Here is a 24,071-nt window from a genome sequence, read left to right as displayed (position 1 = left end):
CCTTTATTACTATGTAGCAGGTTTTCTTTATCTCTAATTTTGGTTTGAAAACTACTTTATCAGACATAGTAAGAGCTACACCATCTTATTTTCAGTTTCTGCTCACTTAATAGATTGTTTTCCATCTTTTGACACTCCGTCTCTTTACCGGTAAAGTGTCTTGATGACTGCAGAAAGTTGTGTCTAATTTTTTAATCCAGTTAGCTAGTCTATGTCTCTTTATTGAATTGAGGACATTCACATTTAAGGTTATTATTGAGATATGCTTACTAATTTTCTCAGTGACAAAACACTATGACTAAGGAAACATAAAAGAAAGAGTTTATTGGGACTTAACAGTTTCAGAGTGTGAGTCCATGACCAATACCATGGTGGGTAGCAGGCAGGCATGGTGTTGTAGCTGTAGCTCAGAGCTGATATCTTCATCCACTGGCACAAGGCAGAGAAAGCTAATGGAAATGGCACAACTTCTTGAAACTTCAAAGCTTGCCCCCAGTGACACACCTCCTCCAACAAACCCACACCTCCTATTCCTTCCCAAACAGTTCTCCCAACTGGGAACCAAGATTCAAACATATGAGCCCATGGGGGCCATTCTCATTCAGACCCCCACAGCTAATTCCTATCATTTTATTGGTTTCCTGGTTCATTTGATTATTGCTTTCTCTTCAGTATAAGAAATTTGACGGTTCACTGTGTTGAAAACAATGGATTCCTTCTTAGTTCTTTCTTCAGCCATTCCTCTTATAAAATCTGGTCTTTCCTGTGCTCTAATCATTAAGACTGTCTTTCTTGGGCAGGCGTCTCCATGACAGGTAAGGTGACCTGTTGACGTCCCACACAACCTAAGTCAGAAGCTCATTTTCTAATAAAAGGGGGACCTGTAGGTTCCTGGCCCCCGTTTTGGGGACTTGCTTGCTGTCCTTGACCTTGATATCCTCCCTAGGCTAATTCCCTGCTGGGTTCCACCTTCCTGAATGCTTAAGGGAAGTTCCTTGTCTGTGTATCCTGCATAATGGGCGTTAACAGCTTAGATGCAAGATTGTAAAACATTGGTGGTGAACTTCTGCCCTCTGGGGTTCTCCCATTGTGCTGTAAGCCTGTATTTAAGACCTTCTCTCTCCTCCAATAAACGGCATTTGGCAAAACAAACAAACAAAAAAAAAACTTGATAACTGTGTAAGGGATGCATATGAAATAAAAGTGGAAGAAGAAAAAAAAGACTGTCTTTCTTAGTTCTATGAATATAGTACTCCTTAAAATATCTTCTACAAAGCCGACTTGATGGGCATGAACTACCTTAGTCTGTACTTGTCTTGAAATGTCCTTATTTCTCTGTAAAAATAGAAAGGTAGCTTTGCTGGATATACCACTCTTGGTTGGCAGTTAGCTGCTTTGTTGGCTGGAAATATTGCATTCTGTGCTTTCCTGGCTTTGAGGGTTTCTGACAGGCAATTCTGTTACTCTGGTTCTTCGGCTCTTCTGAGTTGGCATTTTCCCTTACAGCTTTGAGTATTGTTTCTTAGCTTTCTGTTCTTGACATCTTGAGTATGATGTGTTGTGTTGGTCTCATCTGACTGGGGTTCTAACGTCTCTTGTGTTTGAATGTCTATTTCTCTACACTTGGGAACTTTTCTGCTCTGGTTTCAGGGAATAGGTTTTCTACACAGTAGTGTTTATCACAGCTCCTACCTCCAACTTGTGTAACTCCATCCAGCCTGGAACTCATTATGCAGACCAGGATGGCCTCAGACTTACAAAGATCTGCCTGCCTCTGCCTCTCAAATGCTGTATACTGTTGTTCCTGGATCCACTATTGTGTGACAGCAACATCAACAAAAACTGGAAGCCTGGAGCTCACGGCACGACTTTCAGGGAACTCAACAGATTGGAGAATGCCTCTTCCAGGCAGCTCGGCTTACCTGAGTTTTCTAGGCAGCTTGGTTTGTCTGAGAGTGTTTCTCAGCTGTCCTCACTGCTTATCTAAGCTTAGGGAGTAAAAGACCTAGAGAATCTGGTAAGCTTTAGGGACTTCCTGAAGCTGTTGAGTTGTTTATGTCCTGATTTTGTTATTATTTTTAATCGTGTGTGTGTGTGTGTGTGTGTGTGTGTGTGTGTGTGTGTAGTTATGTGCATGTGAGTTTAAGTGCCCACAGAGGAAGAGTCAGAGCTACTCCATCTGGAATCACAGAAAATTGTGAGCCAGTTCCTAAGTTTTAACATGGTTCCCTCCAATTGGAAGGTTTTTTATCTTGGAATAAACTGCTACATAACATCACTTATTTATCCATTTATTCATCTATTGAGTGTATGTGTGCACACATGAATGTCAGAGGACAACTTATAGTTCTTTCCTTCCACCACGTCAGTCCAGGGGTTAATCTCAGGGCATCAGGCGGGGAATAAAGCAGCTTTATCCAATGAGCCATCTCACGGGTCCCAATATCTCAATTTTTAATAACTTGTCTCTAAAGATGGTATCTATAGATTCCCATGTGGAAAAATGGGATTTCTCTTCAACAATGACCTGTCTACATGATGCCTAGCTGTGCCATCAAAACCTGCAACTGAATGTGAGGTTCCTGGGGACAGTGGGCTTATCCTGCCCACAGGACTTCCGGGTGGGGCTTCTGCTTGAGTTACCCTCCGGAAGCGGCTTCTGAGTTTGTCCATGTCATGTCAGGTTTGCTTCTCTGTGTTGTACACCCTTGCTTCTGCTCCTTTTTTTCTTTTTTAACCTCTTTTCATTTCCTTCATGGATTTTGGATTTTGGAAGCTTTTCCTCTATATTTCTCTATAGCCCTGGCTGTCCTGGAACTCACTCTGTAGACCAGGCTGGCCTCGAACTCACAGAGATCCGCCTCCCTCTGCCTCCCGAGTGCTGGGATTAAAGGTGTGCAACACCACAACCCAGGGAAAGCCTATTTCTTTATTCTGACTCTTCCTTCCCCAGCTCTCTCAGAGACAGCCTCTAGTCTACCATCTTACTGAGGCAGAATAGAAGACACAGAAAATCATGGAGCCATGAGAAGGGAAAGGAGAACCTCACTCTGGAGTCTGGTTCAAGCTATTCACCATCTGAGGAAAAAAGAATTCCATCACAATTAACATTTGCTGGTAAAGGCTGCCATGGCAGAGTTAATATTGTTTTTTTTTTTTGTTTTTTTGTTTTTTTGTTTTTTTTTTTTGGTTCTTCGAGACAGGGTTTCTCTGTGCAGCTTTACACCTTTCCTGGAACTCGCTTTGGAAACCAGGCTGGCCTCGAACTCACAGAGATCCACCTGCCTCTGCCCCCCCGAGTGCTGGGATTAAAGGCGTGTGCCACCACCGCCTGGCCTAATATTCTGTCATATACAGATATTTTATGTTAAATTAGGAACGACCCACACAGAAGACTTATATATATATATAAGTCATATATATATATATATATATATATATATATATATATATATATATTTGACACATAGGATGTTGATAGGGCCTCATTCCTTTCCCACACACATTTTTGGGGAAAATCTCAAACAAAACTTAACTATGAAGCTGGGCATGGAGGTGCATGCCTTTAACCCCAGAACTCGGGAGGCAGAGGCAGGCAGATCTCTGAGTTCTAGGTGAACCTGGTCTACAGAGAGAGTTCCAGGACAGCCAGAGCTACACAGAAACTATGTCTCAAATAACTAACTAACTAACAAATAAATAAATACATAAATAAATATGTATCAGGTTTTTTCTGGACCACCAGCTCCCGAATAATGACACGGGAACATTTTATTGATTACGAAAGCTTGACCTTAACTTAGGCTTGCTCCCAACTAGCTCTTAAAACTTAAACTAGCTGGGCGGTGGTGGCGTACACCTTTAATCCCAGCACTCAGCAGGCAGAGCCGGGCGGATCTCTGTGAGTTTGATCAAAACCCAAAAACTTAAATTAACCCATTTATATTAATCTGTGTTCTGCCATGTGGCTCGTTACCTCTCCTCAGTGCTGTTTGTCTGGCTTCCTGGGAAATCTTCATCCCCTCCTGAGGATTTTTTCCCCCACAACATCATCTACAATTAATCTCTTAATGTTTTCACTTTTGTGTGTGGGGGGGTGGATTGGACAGGGTTTTTCTGTGTAGCCCTGGCAGTTCTCGAACTCACTTTGTAGACCAGGCTAGACTCACTGAGATCCAGCCTGGCTCTGTCTCCCACCTCCCGTGTGCTAGGATTAAAGGCATGTGCCACCACAGCCTGGCTCTTGAGGGTTGTTTTTTTTTTGTTTTGTTTTGTTTTTTGGTTTTTCCAGACAGGGTTTCTTTGTGTAGCTTTGGTGCCTGTCCTGGATCTCGTTCTGTAGTCCAGGCTGACTGAGAACTCACAGAGGTCTGCCTGCCTCTGCCTCCTGAGTGCTGGGATTAAAGGCGTGAGCCACCACTGCCCCTCTGCTCTTGAGGTTCTTAAGTGTTGTTAACTAGGACTTTAAGAATGGACTCAAAGCCAGGTAGTGGGGCACATCTTTAATGCTAACATTTGGGAGGCAGAGACAAGCACATCTCTTGAGTTCGAGGCCAGCCTGGTCTACAGAGTGAGTTCCAGGGCAGTCGAGGATACACAGAGAAACCCTATCTAGAAAAAACAAAAATAATAATGGCCTCAAACAGAAGCTCAGGGACAATTTTATTAGAGTTTAAAATAAAAACCCTGGGGAAGGCAAACTGTAAACCTCAGCAGCTGCCTCCAGGAGGAGAATGGAGGTGAGGAGAAAAGCCATATGGAAAGTGAGAGCTATGGTGGACAAGCAGCCATGTGGATGAGAGGGGGCTTCAGAGAGGGAGAGAGAAGAGGAGGAGGAGGAGGAGGAGGAGGAGGAGGAGGAGGAGGAGGAGGAGGAGGAGATTTGGCCAGTATCTGAAAGAGACAGGAAAAATAAAAAGTACCTTTCTGAGTCCTAACTCAGACCCAACAAATACCATGACTGCTTGGCTTTGTAGGGACTGAATGGGAACTAAAGATCAGGGGAGGAAAAAGTATCTTATTAAGGGGGAAATAATTTTACCTATCTCTTTAGCATGGCTTAAGATGAACCCAAATTTCCTAGGGGTGGTCCTTTGGCCAGGTTTTTGAACTGGCCCAAAAGGAGTGTTAGGTCTCCACCCAGGATAGATTCTGTCCCCTTGCCCCTAAGGAGCTTTTCCTCCTTCGCCCTTTAATGGTCGCTGTAACCGTACCATTCATTACCTCCTGGCTTCTGCCTTTGCTGTCCTGCGGACATCTGAGTTTTGTTCCCTTTGGTAACATACTTTCTCTCTGGCTACCTTCAGACCTTTTCTTCTGTCACTGACATTTCTCAGTAAGCATCACAGTGTTGCTTTCCTGTGACCCACATCTTGTGTAGGCATTGGGAAGTGCCGGCCATTTCTACTAATTACGTCCGTAGGAGGGAGCTCCCATAACAAATTACTGACGCCTAGTGGCCATCTGTGTGGTGACCAAACACTCCAGTGTACCGGGAACTCCGGATTTCCTCACTTCAGGACGCAGGATGTTCAAAGATAAAGCTGGGGCGGCACTGAACAAGCAAGGGCAGTCTGCTTCCTTCCCCTTAACCACCTTCCTCTCCTCCTGGAGCACACAAGGAACTAGCAAGCTACGCACACCTTCTCACCATAACCTGTAACTCCTGCCCGGAGGGGTAGGAGACCCTGACGCTCAGGCCGGAATTGGTGAAGGAGGCGTATTGCATCACACTGACCTCTAGAGGGCAATGTTGCCCGATTTCGCAAGCCACTTTCTAGCTAGCATGTCTTGGAGGTGTGTGTGGGCGAGGGTGTGTGTGCATAAGAAGAGGGATTCCCACAGGCGCACATTTTTCTTTCTCTTTTGCATGTAGATCTGTGGCGCAGCCAAACAGTCCTCCAGAACGTACATTTATATGTTATCTTATTTTGGTCTTGTTTGCCAACTTGTTTGTTAGGTTGTTGTGAAGCTTCACTCCAGAGCCCGTGAGGGCTTCCCACTTGGGATCCTCCCGTCTCAGTCGGAGTTAGGAGAATATGCCCTTATGCGCCCTGTATTACATTGATTTAATTGAAATGTTTTACTGAGCTGCCCCGCTTTTCCCTCTCTATGCTAACTAACGTTCTCAAAAGCAAATGCTGTTCCCATAGGACCCTCATTAACTGGGCGGATAAAGAAATGGCAGACTTCTGGGCTCCACGAAGATTCTAAGTGTGGCGACACACTGGGAACGGGATAACAACTCTCTGGGGGAGAACATCTGCGGGAGGTGGGAGGGAGAGTGGAAACTGGGATTAGCAGAGGTTCCGGTGCTGAATGGGCGCAGTTACTGTAAGTCTTGCCTTGACAGAATTACACCCAGGCTGCGAGCCATTGCTTCCTCCGCCTTAACCTTGATTTATAAACTGTGGCCACAGCTTCTTTCCCCCAAGACCTGCAGCTCCGCTTCAGCGTCCAGCCTGGCAAGCTACTAGCTCCAGTCCTACTCAACTTACTGGGGTTCTTGGATCCAGCCTCATCTATGATAGGCTGAACTGGACCTCGTGAAGCATTCATTGTTATCCCCATGAAAACGGCAGAATGCTTGTGACACTGTGGAGTCAGATGAACTCCAGCACCAGTTTTCCACTCACTAGCTGGGCGTGCTTCCTTAGTCTTAAGAGTTTAAGAAATGGTGGCGCACGCCTTTAATCCCAGCACTCGGGAGGCAGAGGCAGGAGGATCTCTGTGAGTTCGAGACCAGCCTGGTCTACAGAGCGAGATCCAGGAAAGGCGCAAAACTACACAGAAAAACCCTGTCTCAAAAAAAAAGAAAAAAGAAAAAAAGAAAAATAAATGCCTGTTGCTCTTTGCTCTAGGTTGTATTTCCAGCCCTTGGGGGCGGCGGCGGGGAGGTGCTGGGGGGGGAGGATTCAGCCATAAGCATGCTGGATAAAAATTCACCGCTTGCCGCCACGTTCAGAATTTGTGCAGATCGTGGACTCCCACCCAAAGGCGCCGGGTCCCCTCAGATTACTAGAATGCAAACGGAAGAGCTACACTTTATTTTTAGGTTTCTGTGTATGAGTGCTTTGCCAGTATGCATGTATACCACATGCATGCAGCGCCCTCGGAGGCCGGAGGAGTGTCAGACAACCTGGAGCCGCAGTTGTGGGCGGATGCTAGGATCCTCTGTGGCCGCAACACGTGCTCAAAACCGATCAGCGATCTCTCCAGCTCCCACCCCCACCCCCCGAGAACTACAATTTTAATACGCTCCGGACAGGGAAGCTGCAGGCTCCTTCCCGGCCTCCACAAGTCCCCTCAGCGTGAATCCACCTTAGCTCGTCCACCCCGACAGACGCACTCTCTGACCGAGACAGACTTCCACGGAACCCCACTCCTCCTCTGCGCACGCACCACCCAGTGCGCGCCGACCCAGCACAGCTAGCCACGCCCCGGCTCGGGCCAAGCGCGGGGGCGAGGCCGCCTCCTGGGTGAGCGCATGCGCAGTCCTTCCTCTCCCTGCGGTCGCACCTTCGCGTTTCGACTACGAGTCCTTTTTGTCCCCTACTGCGTGCGGTGTCAGCTTCCCCGCGGAAGTCCCGGCTGCGAGGGAAGAAGATGGCAACCACTGCGGCGCTCCCTGGGGCTGCGGCCGGCCGAGCGAACAAACGTGGCGGCGGCGCGGGCGGCGGAGGCCCCCAAGGTGCGGAGGAGGAGCCGCCGCCGCCCCTGCAGGCCGTCCTAGTGGCGGATAGCTTCAACCGCCGCTTCTTCCCCATCTCCAAGGACCAGCCTCGGGTGAGCGCCCGGCACGCGAGCAGCCCGCGGGCCTGGAGGGTGGCGGGGCTGCGGGAGGTTGCCACTGTGGCTGCTTAGTGCAGCGTGCCCTGGAAAGTCACCCTAAAGTCGGATTTGTCTGGCTGGAGGGAGGCGGAGGGATTGACTGTCCCAACAGGTGAGTGGCCTGCAAACGTGCATTCTCGCAGGGCTGGTCCACCCAGCCGTGGGAGAAACGGAGAGGGCTGCATGTTGGAGCCGCGCTGGACAGACGCCTTCCCCAAGGGGACTTGGTAGCGCAAGAGGGCCCTTTGCTTCTTTTAACCTTGCAAGAGAGAGATGGGTATTTAAAGAAATGTCTTCGGGAAAGATGATGGTAAAACACCTGAAAGAGCAAAGACTGGATCTCGGGCTGGTGCGGGTTTTTTACCTTCCATCTGCGGAAAGGAGGACCGGATGGGTTACCGTCACCCTCAGAATTACCTAGACATAGGAAATTGATCTTGGGGTTACAGACTTCTGGGTCACTCAGCAACCCATAGTTCACTCAGACACAGATTTGCCTAAGAAGAATTTCTGAAGCTTAATGGTGTTCATTTTTGACAAGTGTTTGAGTGGTTACCTATGACTCCTAGTGGTAATAGAAGGAAATTTTATAGAAAGAAGGCCTTCGTGCTTAGAGTTCTGGAGCTGATTTAGGACCAACATTTATCCTTTGCCAGCTCTGGTCTGGTATAACATGTCTGTGTCTGATAACCATGCCTACTAAGCCCAAATCTCAGGACCTTAGACTGAACCTCAGAGCAGTCCATGAATAGCACAAACAGGATCCGGTTTACTTTAGAATTAAGAGATAAAGCAAACTGTAGTGTCTAGAAACGCAGATAGAAGGAGCATCATCATTGCAGTGGGGTACCCAAAGTATAATCATGGATTGAAGACCTCAGACTTTTTCATATCCTGCCCCGTAGGTCCTCTTGCCCCTGGCCAATGTGGCGCTAATTGACTACACTCTGGAATTCCTGACTGCCACAGGTGTGCAGGAAACATTTGTCTTTTGCTGCTGGAAGGCTGCTCAGATCAAAGAACACTTGCTGTAAGGTTCCACTTCTTCTCCTTTTCATGTTTCGCCATCTTTTCCCAGTTTATTTTCAGGATGGTTAGGACAAAGTTAAGGTATGTGAGGAGGGAAAAAATTTGCATCTGTTCAGCTCTCAAGTAAGGTTTAGTGCCTGCCTCGCTTTTCCTGTGGCAGGCTGCTGAGCACCCTCTGCCTTGAGGTTCTGGTGACAGAAAGTCAAGGCTGATGTGGTTTTCTGAGTCTCACACAGTTTGGTCCCAGGAGTTTTGCTTTTTATTTGATGGCTTCAGTGTTACTAGAAGAGCATCTTTATCTTGACACTGAGTTTCCAAATATTGTATGTTCTGACCCCAAGGACAAGAACAAGCTCTTAACCCTTCTCTCCCCGCTGCCCACCTTCGTTTCGAGCCCATAGGAAATTCTTTTTAAACTTAAAATCTTGGGAGAGTGAGTCTCAGAATTTATGAGTTTGAGAAATAAAGACTAGTATATTAGCAGGTTTTCCATGATACAATGTTTAAATTTGATATGGACTTCAGAACAAGAAAGATGACATGAAAAAATATATTCTTGGAATACTTTCATACCCTAGATTTCGGCAAGATTTTGAGTTCAAACTCACATTTGAAGACAGGAGTCGAGGAACAGAAAGGAAATAGCCTAATTTCTCTAACACATAAAACTAATGACGCTGGATGCTGAAACCACTCATTATAGTTTATAAGTCTCTTTGAAGCCAGGGACGCTGGCAGGAACCCAGAGAAGCCTTAGAGAAGTGTGGATGCTAAAGGGAGGTGGAAAGTCAGGTCTGTGATCAGTTGCTTAATTTATCATTCCTCTCACTACCTTTCCTGTAGGAAATCCAAATGGTGCCATCCTGCATCCCCCAACGTTGTTCGAATAATTACATCAGAGCTATACCGATCACTAGGAGATGTCCTCCGTGACGTGGATGCCAAGGCCTTGGTGCGCTCTGACTTTCTTCTGATATATGGAGATGTCATCTCAAATATCAATATTACCAGAGCCCTAGAGGAACACAGGTCAGGGTGGGGAAAATGCCAGGGAAAAGACTTAGGGACCAGCAGAGCCCTAAGACTACTCTGCCTCTTGTTCTTTATAGGTTAAGACGGAAGCTAGAAAAAAATGTGTCTGTGATGACAATGATCTTCAAAGAGTCATCCCCCAGCCACCCTACACGCTGCCATGAGGACAACGTGGTGGTAGCTGTGGATAGTACCACAAACCGGATTCTGCATTTCCAGAAGACCCAAGGCCTCCGGCGATTTTCATTTCCCTTGGTAAGTGGGTATCTGGGGAACTCCAGGCGGGAGGAGCTGAGCTTCTAGAAGGGTAAGTTAAAGCCTCTGTGACCTCTCCCACAGAACCTGTTCCAGAGCAGCAGAGATGGAGTGGAGATTCGGTATGACTTACTGGACTGTCATATCAGCATCTGCTCTCCTCAGGTGAACTCTCCAGAACAGGGCTTCATACCCACAGAGTAGAGCTCTCGGGGGTCTGTTATCGCTCCAGGGATTATGTCTTCTCCCTCTTTCTCCTATCTGTTGTATAGTAAAGAGCTGCTATTACCTCATTCCCGGTATGTTGGAAACCAAGTCTAGGTTTTATTCCATAGTCAATTATTATGGGGTTGGAGGCTCTCTGGGACTTAATCTTTGTTTCCTGAGGAAGTACTTAACTTTAGCACATGCTGTTTCCCCCACAGGTAGCTCAACTCTTCACAGACAATTTTGACTACCAAACTCGAGATGATTTTGTGCGAGGCCTATTAGTGAATGAGGAGGTGAGAAATAGCTTCCAAAACCTCTAGAAGAAAGGATTTACCTTACTCTGGTAACCTTTGGTTCCCTTTTCTGTTTCATTAGGCCTTCAGAGGGAGGAAGATAGCTAGAAAGCTGGGAGAAACAGTCCACAAAGAAAACAGGCCATCGCTGAGTGGCAGTGAGGTTTAGAGAGGGTTCTGCTTTGGGACTGTCTTCCTGCCTTCTGGACCGGGCGATCTCCCTTTCTCTTCCTTTAGATCCTAGGAAACCAGATCCACTTGCATGTGACAACTAGGGAGTATGGTGCCCGGGTCTCCAACCTACACATGTACTCAGCTGTCTGTGCTGACGTCATCCGCCGATGGGTCTACCCTCTCACTCCAGAAGTAAACTTCACCGACAGCACCACACAGAGCTACACTCATTCCCGGCACAACATCTACCGAGGGCCTCAAGTCAGCCTGGGCCACGGCAGCGTTCTGGAGGAAAACGTGCTCCTGGGAGCTGGCACTGTCATAGGCAGCAACTGCTCCATCACCAACAGTGTCATTGGCCCCGACTGCCACATTGGTGAGCGCAGGTGGGGAGTCCAGCAGCCGTCCCACAGATACAGACGGGCCTGGAGTGTGTCTCCAGGGGCTAGGGAGGGTACCAGGTCCACAACTACCTTAACTCATCCAGTTCAGGGGAATCCAATGAACTCTTCTGGCCTCCTCAGGCACCAAACATACATGTGGTATACATACATGCATACATGCAAAACATTAAAAATCCAGTTAATAAATCTTGAGGGTGGGAGGAGAAAGAAAGAGGGAGAGTCCTTGTGCTTGTTGGCACACTTTTGGTTTTTGAGACAGCTGGCCTTGAATTTACAGAGACCCACCTGCTTCCACCTCCCAAGTGCTGGCATTAAAGTCATGAGCCACCACCGCCAGTGTGGGGCCCACATTTCCAATCCCAGCACCTGGGAGATGGAGACAGGAGGATTACAAGTGTGAGGCCAGCCTGGAACTGTATATTGAAACCTGTATTAAACAACACAGGCAGGGGACAGGAAGAAGGAAGTTAGCTGGCCACAGTTGTGTATAATCCCATCTACTCAGGAGCGTAACTTGAGTCAGGGTTTGAGGCCAGCTTGGGCAACAACACAGTGAGACTCATCTCAAAAACAATTAACCAAAACAAACAAACAAACAAACAAACAAAACAGAAAAAGAAAAGGGCACACAGGAAAGAATAAGAATTTGACAGCTGATAGGTGGCCTATGACTTTTTGGGGGGTGGTTATCAAGACAGGTTTTCTCTGTGTAGCCTTGGCTGTTCTGGAACTCTGTAAACCAGGCCTAGCTCTGCCTCCTGAGTGCTGGGATTAAAGGCGTGCCCCACCACCACCCAGCCTAGCCTGACTCTTAGATGACTGTTCACAGTCGGGAATGTCCTCTGCTGTGTTCATATTTGGATCCAAGTGGAGAGTGAGCATGCACCTATGCTTAGCCACTACAGTTTACAAAGGGCATGTGTGTTCTCTAACCCTCAACGAGACGGTGTGAGGGAGGGCTGGGTGTTCTCAGTGTGGACTTAGGGTATTCTCTCTGCTCCCCTATAATGGTGGTCTTCCTCTTGACAACTCACTTTGGTTGAAGAATATAAGACTAGTAGTTAGCCCTTTGAATCCAATAGTAGGATTCAAATTCTGTAATACACACATGACTGTTACAAGGTTTATTTATAGTTCATTCTGAGAAATCCTGAAGGTTCTCAGGGAAGCATATGTAGAGTATAAAATTATTGTAAGTGTAGTGGAGGATGGGCAGTCTGCTCTCAGGGCTGACCTGGGAAGGGTCTGGATGTTTCGACATCCTGTTGCAGGTGAATGTCAGAGTTAGGTGGGAGCTGGGCCTGGTGTCAATCAGCCTTGTCCTCCGTGAAGGACTGTTTCAGAGGTGGACCCTGAGTGACCAGAAGTCCTCCTCATTCTGAGCCAGGTGATAATGTGGTCCTGGACCAGGCCTACCTGTGGCAGGGAGTCCGCGTGGCTGCTGGATCACAGATACACCAGTCTCTACTCTGTGACAAAGCTGAGGTCAAGGAGCGGGTCACACTGAAGCCACACTGTGTCCTCACTTCCCAGGTAAGGCCCATTCCAGGCTGGGCACAGTCCTGAATTGAGTAGTGATTGTGCAGAGTCGAGGGACCATATTCCCGTAAACATTCCTCTGACCTTCTGCTTAGCTTAGTATAAAGCCAGAACGAAACAGGAAGCATTATTCTGATGGTCAAAATAAGTTCTCAGTGCATTGAGTCTGCCACTCCATCCTTTTTTCTTTCAGGTGGTTGTGGGCCCGGATATCACCCTGCCTGAGGGTTCGGTGATCTCTCTGCACCCTCCAGATGCAGAGGAAGAGGAAGATGATGGCCAGTTCAGTGATGATTCTGGGGCTGACCAAGAAAAGGAGAAAGTGAGGCTGAAAGGTGTGAGGCTGAACAGGTGTGGGGCATCTGTGCATCTCTCTGCCCCATGGAAGAGCCTGTCCTGCCAGAGAAGTCGGTGCTGCTGCTAGGCCTTCTCAAGAGATCAATCAATGCCTTTTCCAGGTTACAACCCAGCAGAAGTAGGCTTTGAAGGGCAGGGATACCTCTGGAGAGCTGCAGATGTGAGCATGAAGGAAGAGGAGGAGCTGCGACAGAGTCTGTGGGGTAAGCTAGACCTTAGACCTACCTGCCTGCCTGCTACGTAACCTGAGTAGCTTTGAGACCTTTGAATGCCTCAGGATCTGATTATTATTGCGTCCTCAATTCATACTGACAGGACACAGATTTTGATGTCTGTCAGTGTTTAGGTCTGGTCTTGTTTTTTTTTTAAACTTTGTGATGTATGTATGTGTGCACGCGTGTGTGAGAGCGTGTTTGTGTGAGCGTGTGTGTGTGTGTGTGTGTGTGTGTGTGTGTGTGTGTTTATGTATGCATGTGCCGTGTCAGAGTACAGATGAGAGGACCACTTCCTAGGCTAGTGCACTTGCTGTGTAGTGAGCGTGACCTCGAGCCTCCCGCTCCTCCATTTCCTCGGTGCTGGTATCACAGGCGTGCACAGCGCCCCCGGCTTTGTGTGGTGCCGGGCTTCTGTCCGGGGGAGCCAAGCACTCCACCTCCTGAGCTTTCCTTGTCCTTAGGACTCACAATCAATGTGGAAGACGAGAGTGAAACTGAAAGTGAGCGAAGTGTGGATTCTGAGGAGCTGGACAGCCGAGCGGGGTCCCCTCAATTGGACGACATCAAAGGTGTGAACAAAGTGGGAAAGTTTACTCTTTGCTTGAATCTGCTAGCCAAAGGCTCAAGTTTCTCCTGTCCAGGCTTTGCTGTGAAAGCCGGAACTAGATGACTTAAAGCAGAGCATCTGGAAAGGTGAATATCTTTCCTTTCAGTATTCCAGAATGAGGTCCTGGGAACGCTGCAGCGAGGCAAAGAGGAGAATATTTCCTGTGACAATCTAGTCCTGGAGATCAACTCTCTCAAGTAAGAGCGACCCCTTCCTGTTTCTTCTCTGGGATGCCCCAAGAACAGAGATGTCCTCTCCAAGCGTTTCTTCCCAGAGTAGGAGACTGGATAGGAGAAGGCCAGGAGTGTTTGGAGCAAGAACATTGGCATCTAGCCTCAGAGTAGATTTCCTCTCCTCCAGCATGCTGTTAGAACCCTCCTGCGCTTAGAGCAGAAGGACGGTGAACCCTGGAGTTACTTCGGCTGCAGCAAAAAGCCTGGAGAGAGCAACTTGGGGAAAGAGGGCTTTGTTTTGGCTCACAGTTTGAGGATACAGTTCGCGGTGGTGGGAGCAGGGAGCCGCTGGTCCCATGGCACCTGCCGCCAAGCAGCGGAAGTGAATGCTGGTGCTCAGCCAGAGAATAAGTCTTCTTCCCACGGTCCAGAGATTTGTCTCCTAGGATGATTCCAGGTCCCGTCAAGTGGACCATCACTGTTAACCATAACACATGTGAATCTCCCCACAGGTATGCCTACAACATTAGCCTAAAGGAGGTGATGCAGGTCCTCAGTCATGTGGTCCTGGAGTTCCCCCTGCAGCAGATGGATTCCCTGCTTGACCCAAACCGCTACTGTGCCCTGCTGCTTCCTGTAAGCAAAGACTGAGGCCAGGTGCAAGGGAGTCAGTGGAGGCAGCTGAACGTCTCTGCAGGGCTTGTCTTAGAGGAGGCTGGGAGGCAGTGGGCTCGCTGTGGGCCTGTGTTGCTTCTGGGTCCATTCTCCTTGCCTGTGGAAGGGGGTTGGTTTCTGGAGTGGCAGTGGCGGGTCCAGGTCTGGTAATATTTAATACTGAATGGTCCTTGAGACCCCAGGATTGAGAGCATTCAGGCCCCCAAAAGGACATTCAGAAGTAGTCCTGGAAATCAGCTATTATGGAACATATCTGCAGTTTAACTCTTCCAGGAAGTTAAGGCAAAAGGATCACTGGAGCCTAGCCAGGATAACACAGCAAAATTCCATCTCAAGACCAAAGTCTAAAACAACATGAAGAATAGACCTGGTGTTACAGAGCCCACAATGATTTGACCCAGAACAAGATTAACCCCTGGCTGGGGATAGGTATTTTGAGACAGCATCTATCTGACCCACTTTTCCCTTCCCTGAGAAAGGTAATTCTTTCCAACCTCTCATTGGAACAGTTCTAAATGCCTCTTACATGATTCTGTAATGCCTACATCATCTCCCTCTTGTCCTTCCATGTCATCAATATTGATTGTCTTTACTGTTCAGCTTCGGGAGCATGCTAAGGAATATACCACAGTTCATTTCCCTCTTCCCCTCCTTTTCCCATAGCTGCTCAAAGCCTGGAGCCCTGTTTTTAAGAACTACATAAAGCGTGCAGCTGACCATTTGGAAGCACTGGCAGCCATTGAGGACTTCTTCCTGGAACACGAAACTCTTGTTACTTCCCTGGCCAAGGTGAACACCATCTCACACTTCATATCCTCCATGTACTTTGAAGCAGGCCTTCTTGACCCCTGCAGAAACACAAAACTGAGGTTAACTTTTGCCCATCCTAAGTTTGTTCACCACACCATCTGTCCCTGGGATCTTGCTTACTGCTAGGGTAATGCATCGAGAGCCAGCCTGGTGCTGGTGAGGCAGCCATTGGGGCTGGCCTGAGGGTGCACTAGCCAAGCATTCATCAGGAGGTCCATGGGTCGTGCCTGTCTCAGTACAGTTCACTCTTGTGTCTGTGTTGTGTGTCCGTCCGTTCCCCCCCCCCCCAAGACAGGGTTTCTCTGTGTAGTTTTGGTGCCTGTCCTGGATCTCACTCTGTAGACCAGGCTGGTCTCAAACTCACAGAGATCCGCCTGCCTCTGCCTCTCGAGTGCTGGGATTAAAGGTGTGCACCACCACCTCCTGGCTCACTCTTGTCTTTCTTTTGGGTGATGGTGATGATGATTTGCTTGGTGTCTGTTTGTTTTCCTCAAACTGGCCTTAAACTTGTGATGCAGTTGACTTTGGATTCCTGATCCTCCTGCCTCTACCCCCAACCCCCAAATGTTGGCATTATAAGTGGCACGTACCACTCTGCCCATTCTCTTGTCTATTTTGAAGAGGCTACTTGGTGCATGGGAGGAAGCTGAGAGCCTGGAGGTGCTAAGATCTCCTCTCCGATGTTAGCCATTATTGTTATTATATCCTTGCTGGATCCGAAGGACCCTGAGCTTCCCCTTTGCTGACTTCCTGTAGGTTCTGATGGCCTTTTACCAGCTGGAGATCTTAGCTGAGGAAACAATCTTGAGCTGGTTCAGTCAAAGAGATGTAACTGACAAAGGCCAGCAGTTGCGCAAGAATGGACAGGTAGGTCAGGCTGCCCTCTGCTGCCCAATGCCCTAGTCCTCCACCTAGTCCTCCACCTAGTCCTCCACCTCCACTCTCGGGACTTTGTGGTCAGAGCTGTTTATCCAACAACAAGAACAAGGGAATACATGTTTCTCCCCTCTGCTTCCTTGCAGCTGCAGAGGTTCATCCAATGGCTAAAAGAGGCAGAAGAGGAATCATCTGAGGATGACTGACGCTGACTGCCGGTTCCCATGGTGTGTTATTGGTTGCCCTCCTAACAGATGAGGCGGAACAAGAAAGCTAGCTGCAGAAGCATGAATGGCCGCTACAGACCGAGACTTAACAGAAGTTGCAACTACAGTGTTCTTCCTACTGCTGGCAGCCGTGTGCTTCTCGTCCTGACTGACGTTGGGATGCGGGAGGTTAGGAAAATTTAGACAGCCCTGCAGTTGGAGGTAGGCCAGAGGAAGCCCTTTGTTCTCCAGCTTCCCTCGGGACAGTAAAGAGCAGCTGGCCCTCTCTCTGGTTTGTATTTGTTAATATTAAAAAGAGGGGTGCTTGGGCTTCTCGCCAACTCTGTCTGATCAGCCAGGAGAGAAAGTTAGGTGATCTGACTTAGCTGCTTTTAACCAACACCTGGAGGGAAGGGAGCAGGCTTGTGGTGGCCACAAGGTGGTGCTATGCTACCTGATTAATTCCGTTCCCCTGGCACGTGGGAAGTGAATGGCTGAACTGCCTTCCCAAGCTCCATAGACCAGTCTGTGGTCGTGGAGCGGTGTGCCAGAGCCTATTTCCATAGCCTTTCCTGGTCTGAACACCCTCTACCCGAGCCTGATGGTGTCAGGCTTATATGAAGCCATCTGCCACTCCAGCCTTTTCCAGTTGATCCAGTACTGGTTCTGTCAGAGATACTGGGCCACATTCATCTTAACAGATACGGAAATCAATCCCCTGGATGTGAGCACATGTCTTTAATCCCAGCACCCTGGAGGCAGAGGCAGGTGGAGCTCCGTGAGTTCAAAGCCAGCCTGGTCTACAGAATGAGTTCAGGGCCAGCTGGGGCTACACAGAGGAACCCTGAGAGCAGTGGGGTGTAAAGAAACCCACCTAAGATGTTATGACTCTCTCAGGGCATAACTAAGGACTTTGACCTTGTAGTTCAGAAGTCTGTCTTCGTTAGTCAAGTAGAAACTGTCCCAGAAGCAAATGAACCCAAAAGCCAGGGATGGACATGCTAAGAACACGGACATTCCCGTGAAGTGTGCTTTCTCTTAGGCTGAGTGTAGCATGCGGCAGGAGTTCTGCTAAATAGTCATGTGTTCTCTCATTTGACCGTTGCCGTCAGCCTTGTGACACAGTGCTTGTCATTTTCTGAGGAGATGGCTGCCTGCAGCCCAGCGAGGCCATGTGACTGGTCACTCCCCGAGGCAGAGTTTGCCTCTGACCCTAGGACTGGAGTCTGTCACTGCTCTGCAGCCTCGTGACCTCAGCACTCTCCTTCTGTGAGGTCTTTGCTGCCTTCGTATAGAGTGGGTCATTAAGTTTCTCGTGACACTAACCTGTAGTAAATGTCACCCTACACACACCTGACATCACGTACGAAAGAGGTGCCTCTGTTTGATTTGAGTGGGAAAGAACAAGCTAAAGAAGGGCTGCTAAACTCTGCCCGCTGCAGAGGCTTCTTTTGAAAAGGAAAAACAAAAAATGTTTTGGCATGGTAGCAACACTTGTCAGCACTTGGAAAGTGGAAGCAAGCAGTTCAGGAGTTCCAGGCTAGCCTGGGCTATGGGAGACCCTGGCCAGGTCCAAGATCTAATACCTGGAGCACATACAGAGATGATGGCCTGACCTTTGGGACAATTAAGCTGTAAGACATCTTGATCTGTTCCAGATAGTGCGCAGATCAGAAATGACAGAACTTGAAGAAGGGATCCTTCTAGTTTTGGTAATAGAGAAAGTTTCACTAAACTGTGATGCTGTCAGCTTAGGAAGGGAAGAAGGAAGGTTAGAGCACATCCAAAGCAGAGCTCGCCAAGTCCATGAAGGGATGGTAGGAAGGCATGTGACTCTGTAAGAACAGGAGGGGTCCTGAATGATGTGACAACACTGTGAAACATTGAAAATGGAACAGAAGGGCTAGAGAGTGGATCAACAGCTAAGGGCACTTGTTCTTACAGAGGACCCAGGTTCGATTCCCAGCACCCACTGAACATAACTCCAGCTCTAGGATACCCATGCTACACAGACACACATGTAGCAAAACACTCATTCACATGAAAATCAGTGTTGCTGGGTGGTGGTGGCTCACATGTTTAATCCCAGCACTTGGTGTACAAAATGAGTTCCAGGACAGCCAGGACTGTTACACAGAGAAACCCTGTCTCAAAAAACCAAAAGAAAAGAAAAAGAAAAAATGTTAATGGAGTAATAAAAGTGACTTAGAATAGATGGTTCTTCTTACTGGGATAGTGTTATTAACAAGCCAGTATAAGGTCTAGCACAGTGGTCCTCAACCTTCTTTTGCCTCGACCCTTTAATACAGTTGCTCACGTGGTGACCCCCAGCTATAAAATCATGTTCGTTGCTACTTCATAGCTGTAATTTTGCTACTGTTATGAATTGTAATGTAAGTAACTGTGTTTTGTGGTGGTCTTAGGTGACCTCTGAAAAAGGATTGTTTGACCTCCCCATAGGGGTCACACCCACAGGTTGAGAACCACTGGTCTAGAGCCTTAGAGGAAAGTAAAGATGTGGAGAGAGGAACTCACACAGAGATCCACTGATAAAGATGTCCCTGCGCACACACCATTGCCACTTACAGATCCAGCCAGGTGACTAGCCTCTTCTCTACAAGAATTGTACAGTTGAGTCTGTAAACAATGGTAGGGAGGACATCACCAAAGAAATACGTTCAAGAAAGCCATGAGAAACCAGGCCGGGAGCATGACTGTAATCCCAAGGTCTGTGCATAGAGTTTACTAGTAAGTGTCACTGGGGTAATGGAGCACTTGCGGGCGAAGGCAGGGGGATCAGGAGCCCATGTCATCCTCAGTCACACAGCCAGTTTGAGGTCAGTCCAGGCTGTGTGACACCTTGTCTCAGGAATTGTCACACGTTTCCAGACTTACAGAGCCTGTGGGTTCCCGGCATGATGAAAGTCCTGTGAGATTTCAAGATGTCAGAGCCCTCCACTCAGTCAGAAACATGGTTGGGATGGGGTATTAAGTTGACTGAAGAATTCAGGAAAACTGTGTGAGTGCTGGAACGCTGCATCCACACATTGACTAGAACCCCCAAGTCTAAAACAGCTACAGGAAGGAAACCACGGCCTTTGAATGTTGACACTTTTCCTTTCCTTGACCCTCCCAAAGAACAACCCCCCCCCCCCCACACACACACACTTGACCACCCTGCAGTGAAACTTAGTTATTAGTAGTAGCCCTTGTGCATGGAGCTCCCAACCTGCATTTTAGTGCCTTACATGCATTAAAAGCCAAGGCCCAAACTGAAGAATCCTCCAGCATGGGAAGTAGAAACCAAACATGAAGGGAAACATGGGGGCTCTGGTAAAGTAGGATACTCTGAGAAGTTTGAGGGCAGAAAGCTATGATTAGGATTATGAAAACTCAAAGGAGGGAAACTGCTGTGTCCATGAAGAAAAATGTCACAAAAGGGGAGAATTGGAGAAAAAAGAGTCCTTAGAACTTCTGAGGGCTGGCAAGGTGACCGAGCAGGAAAAAGCACTTGCCAGCCAAGCCTGGTGACCTGAGTTCAGGGCACAGTTCAGTCCCCAGGACTCCCAGTGAAGGCGAGAACTGACTCCTGGAAGTTGTCCGACCTCTGCATACTTGTGCAACCGCAGTAATTATAGTGACAGTCTTAAGTGACTGGAAGACTGGATAGGATGGGGATGCTTCATTGCATGCTCCGCCTTACATGTGCTTGGCTTTACTCAGGAGCAGTCAGTTTGATTTCATTCTCCCCAAGCCTGGCTACACTTGTTTTTATCCTCTCTGGACGTACGTAAAGACCAGTATATCGGATTATTGAAATCTGATATATTGGATAGATAAGTGACTAGAAGGGTTCTAATAATAGGGAATCTTATAATAAGATGAAATTGTCAAAAATAGTAGAGGCAAAAAGGATAGGAAGAATCAATCCAGAAGGTCCAACATCTAATGAGAGTGGCAGAGAGCAAGAGAGAGGTTAGGACATTATCCACTCAATTGTTGTATTTCTAGATACTCCAAATGCCTGGCACCGTGAATGAGGAAAGAGACCCACTAAGCAAAGCCATTATATACCTCTAGTCCAGCTTATCAGACGCTAAGACAGGAGGATGATTTGAGCACAGGAATTAAAAACCAGCCGGGGCAACACAGAGTCCCAGGAATAAAAAAAAAAAAAAAAGAAAATGCCCAAAGGCTTCTAGAAAGAAGCCGAGCCTTGAAACGATATCAAGCCAACCCCTTATTGATGGAATCAGAAAACAAATGCCTTCAGAATTCTGAAGGGAAATTCTTTTCAACTCATTTTTTAAAATGATGTGGCTTGTGTGGAGGTGTTGGGGAGCACACACATGCCAGTGTACCCGTGGAAGTCAGGCTTGCAGGAGTTAGTTCTTCCTCCACGTGGACCCTGGGGATCAAACTCAGGTTGTCTGGTGTGGCCTTTACACTGAACTGCTTCACCAACCCTCAATCATACATTAGCTGTGCGGCTCAAACAATCTGGGCTTCAGTGGTAGAGATCTTGCTACATACAAGACCCTAAAAGGGGTAGGGGCCGATTTCAATATTTTAAGAAAGTAAAAGGTGGAACATCAGGCAATGTCTAGAATGTGTAAATCAAGAAATAGACCAGGTGATAGTGGCGCACACCTTTAATCGCGGCACTCAGAAGGCAGAGGCAGGTGGATCTTGGTGAGTTCAAGGCCAGCCTGGTCTACAAAGTGGGTTCCAGGACAGCCAGGACTTACACAGAGAAACCCTGTCTGAAACCCCTCCTCCCCCCCCCCCAAAAAAAAAAGAGAGAAAGAAATAGACACACAGGCTGGAGAGATGGCTCAGGTGAAGGGCACTGGCAGTTCCTCCAAGGTCCTGAATTCAATTCCCAGCAACCACATGGTGGCTCACAACCTTCTATAGTGAGATCTGGTGCCCTCTTCTGGTGTGCAGGTGTACATGCACACAGAACACTGTGTTCAAGTAAATTAAAAAGAAAAAGAAATAGGTATCATGTTAAATGCCTGTAAACCCAGCCACTTGAGAAGCAGAGACAGGAGAGTAGAAAGTTCAAGGTCATCCTGGGCTTTTCATTTTTAATACTGGGGCTGGAGAAATGGCTCAACTGTTAAGAAGGCTTACTGTTCTTACAGAGGACCTGAGTTCAATTCCCAGCATCGACATTATTGATGGGTGGCTCAGTTTTCTGTAACTCTAACACCCTCTTCTGACCACTTGAGATAACCTGTAATGTGTGCACATACACACATATATAAATAAATCTTGCCAGGCATTGGTGGTGCACGCCTTTAATCCCATCACTAAGGAGGCAGAGGCAGGCAGATCTCTGTGAGTTCAAAGCCAGTCTGGTCTACAGAGTGAATTCCAGGGCAGCCAGGGCCACACAGAGAAACACTGTCTTGAAAATTTAAATAAATATATTATAGGCTTTTTTGTACTGCCAGCACCCAAATCATAACACAGAGAGTTTTTTTGTTTTTTGATTTTTGTTTTTCCTTTTTTTTTTTTTTTTTTTCTCGAGACAGGGTTTCTCTGTGTAGCTTTGCGCCTTTCCTGGAATTCGCTCTGTAGCCCAGGCTGGCCTCGAACCGCCTGCCTCTGCCTCCCAGTGCTGGGATTAAAGGCGTGCCACCACCACCAGGCTATGGAGAGTTATTTTTAGTTATGAATGCTCAGCCTTATCTTATACTTGTCCCATTAGCTCTTGTAACTTAACTTAACCTGTTTCTCTTGATCTATATTTTGCCTCAGGGCTTTTTACCTTTCATCCTGTATACCCTCCTGTCTGGCTGTCTGGCTGCTGCCTGGCAGCCCCTGGGCATCTCCCTTTCTTTCTTCCTGGTTCTCTCCTCTCTTTCCTTCTTATTCTCTGCCGGCCAGCCCCGCCTATCCCTCCACTGCCTGGCTATTGGCCATTCAGCCTTTTATTAGATGAATCAGGTACCTTAAGCAGGCAAAGCAACACCTTTTTACATTGTAAATAAGTGCAGCATAAACAAATGTAACACATCTTTACATCCTTAAATGCAACAGAAACAAATGTAACATGTCTTCAGTAACACATCTTTACATGTTAAACAAATGCAACAGAAACGAATGTAACACATCTTTGCCTAAAGTAATATTCCACAACAATAAATCTTGAAAACAAGTTTTAATACTGTTTAGTTATGCATACACATTACTTGGAGAAAAAGATTAAATGAAGGATATGAAGTTAAAACATAGATTATGTAACTGCTACTGGTTATGTTCTTTTGCCTGTAATAAAAAATTTGGTTATGATGTAATGAGAAAGACTATAGAGGAAGATTGATTATGAAGAACCTTGTGTAACATGTTGAGGGGTTGAGGGTAAAAGGCATGTTGGGTAATATGAAGGTTTTTGAGCAGAGGAGGTCGTGACATTTCAGGTGACTGAAATAGGTCCTGAAATACAGTCATAATAGCACATGATAATCCCAGAAAGGAGGATTGCCGGGAGTTTTGAAGCCACCTCTGGTATACATTGTTACAACCGAGAAGCTGAACCACAGACTGGCTATACCCAGTTCTGGTTTTGACACCTACCATCCCTGTCACACACATTCTCTCTCTGTCTCTCTGTGTGTGTCTCTGTCTCTCTCATTTTATATTTGCATATGGGGGTGGGGGTTCAAGACAGGGTTTCTCTGTTTAGCCCTGGCTATCCTGGACTCAAGCTATCTACCTGCCTCTGCCTCCTGAGTGCAGAGACTAAAGGCGTGTGCCACTAAGCCTGGCTGCTTGCACTCTTTTCATTTTTCTTTTTTTGGGGGGTGGGGGGGAGGTTTGTGTAGCCATGGCTGCCCTGTAGACCAGGCTGGCCTCGAACTCAGAGATCCGCCTGCATCTCTCTCCTGAGTGCTGAGATTCAAGGCGTGCACCACCACACCTGCCCGATCCATTTCTCAAACTACTTGCGCATGGCACTGAGGTTATAAGGATAAGAACTTGAACTTGCTCAGCCCTCGAGGAGCTTAGTTTAGTATCGTCCTACGACAGCAACTGTGTTGTCAGCCGGATCCAAAGCTCCACGCCGAAACCACCCTCCTCCGGGGATCCAGTCGGGTCTTCAAGTCCATCCTCTTCCGCAGAAGGTGGCACCTGTGATCCACCCCCTCTCCGGCTGCACAGGAGCCAGCAAACCGTTCCCTTGGCCCACCGGGTGGAGACTTCCACCTCCAGCGGCCTGAACCCGGATCGCCAAGAAGGAGCGCCGCCCGGCGGGTGGGCGGGCAGTCGGCAGAGAGCAGCCAGCGCGGCTGGGCGTCGGGGCGGGGCGGGGCCGCGCTGGGCTCAGCCCAGAGCCGGGAGGGCCGAGGCCACCGGAAGAGTCGCGGTCGCCAGCCG

At 47.8% G+C, this 24,071-nt stretch overlaps 1 protein-coding gene across 2 annotated transcripts; it reads left to right on the top strand.

Moving 5' to 3' along the window:
• Positions 1-7,513: 7,513 nt before the first annotated feature.
• On the top strand, positions 7,514-17,014 carry Eif2b5 (eukaryotic translation initiation factor 2B subunit epsilon). 2 transcript variants are annotated; one of them, XM_006987768.4, is made up of 16 exons: positions 7,514-7,785; positions 8,736-8,860; positions 9,703-9,888; positions 9,969-10,146; positions 10,231-10,311; positions 10,572-10,649; positions 10,887-11,199; positions 12,615-12,760; positions 12,960-13,101; positions 13,225-13,326; positions 13,800-13,907; positions 14,052-14,142; positions 14,631-14,754; positions 15,457-15,582; positions 16,360-16,470; positions 16,626-17,014. In XM_006987768.4, the coding sequence occupies exons 1-16, from the start codon at positions 7,606-7,608 to the stop codon at positions 16,683-16,685; spliced, it is 2,151 nt and encodes a 716-aa protein (XP_006987830.1). In that variant the 5' UTR covers positions 7,514-7,605; the 3' UTR covers positions 16,686-17,014. The 2 variants fall into 2 exon arrangements, 1 of the variants encoding a protein (XP_006987830.1); XR_013043650.1 differs by having other exon boundaries at positions 7,542-7,785; positions 15,067-15,582; positions 16,626-16,973.
• Positions 17,015-24,071: the final 7,057 nt, after the last annotated feature.

Source organism: Peromyscus maniculatus, chromosome 12 (assembly GCF_049852395.1).
Source record: "Peromyscus maniculatus bairdii isolate BWxNUB_F1_BW_parent chromosome 12, HU_Pman_BW_mat_3.1, whole genome shotgun sequence".
Lineage (NCBI taxonomy): Eukaryota > Metazoa > Chordata > Mammalia > Rodentia > Cricetidae > Peromyscus > Peromyscus maniculatus.
This window is presented reverse-complemented; position numbering and strand designations above follow the sequence as displayed.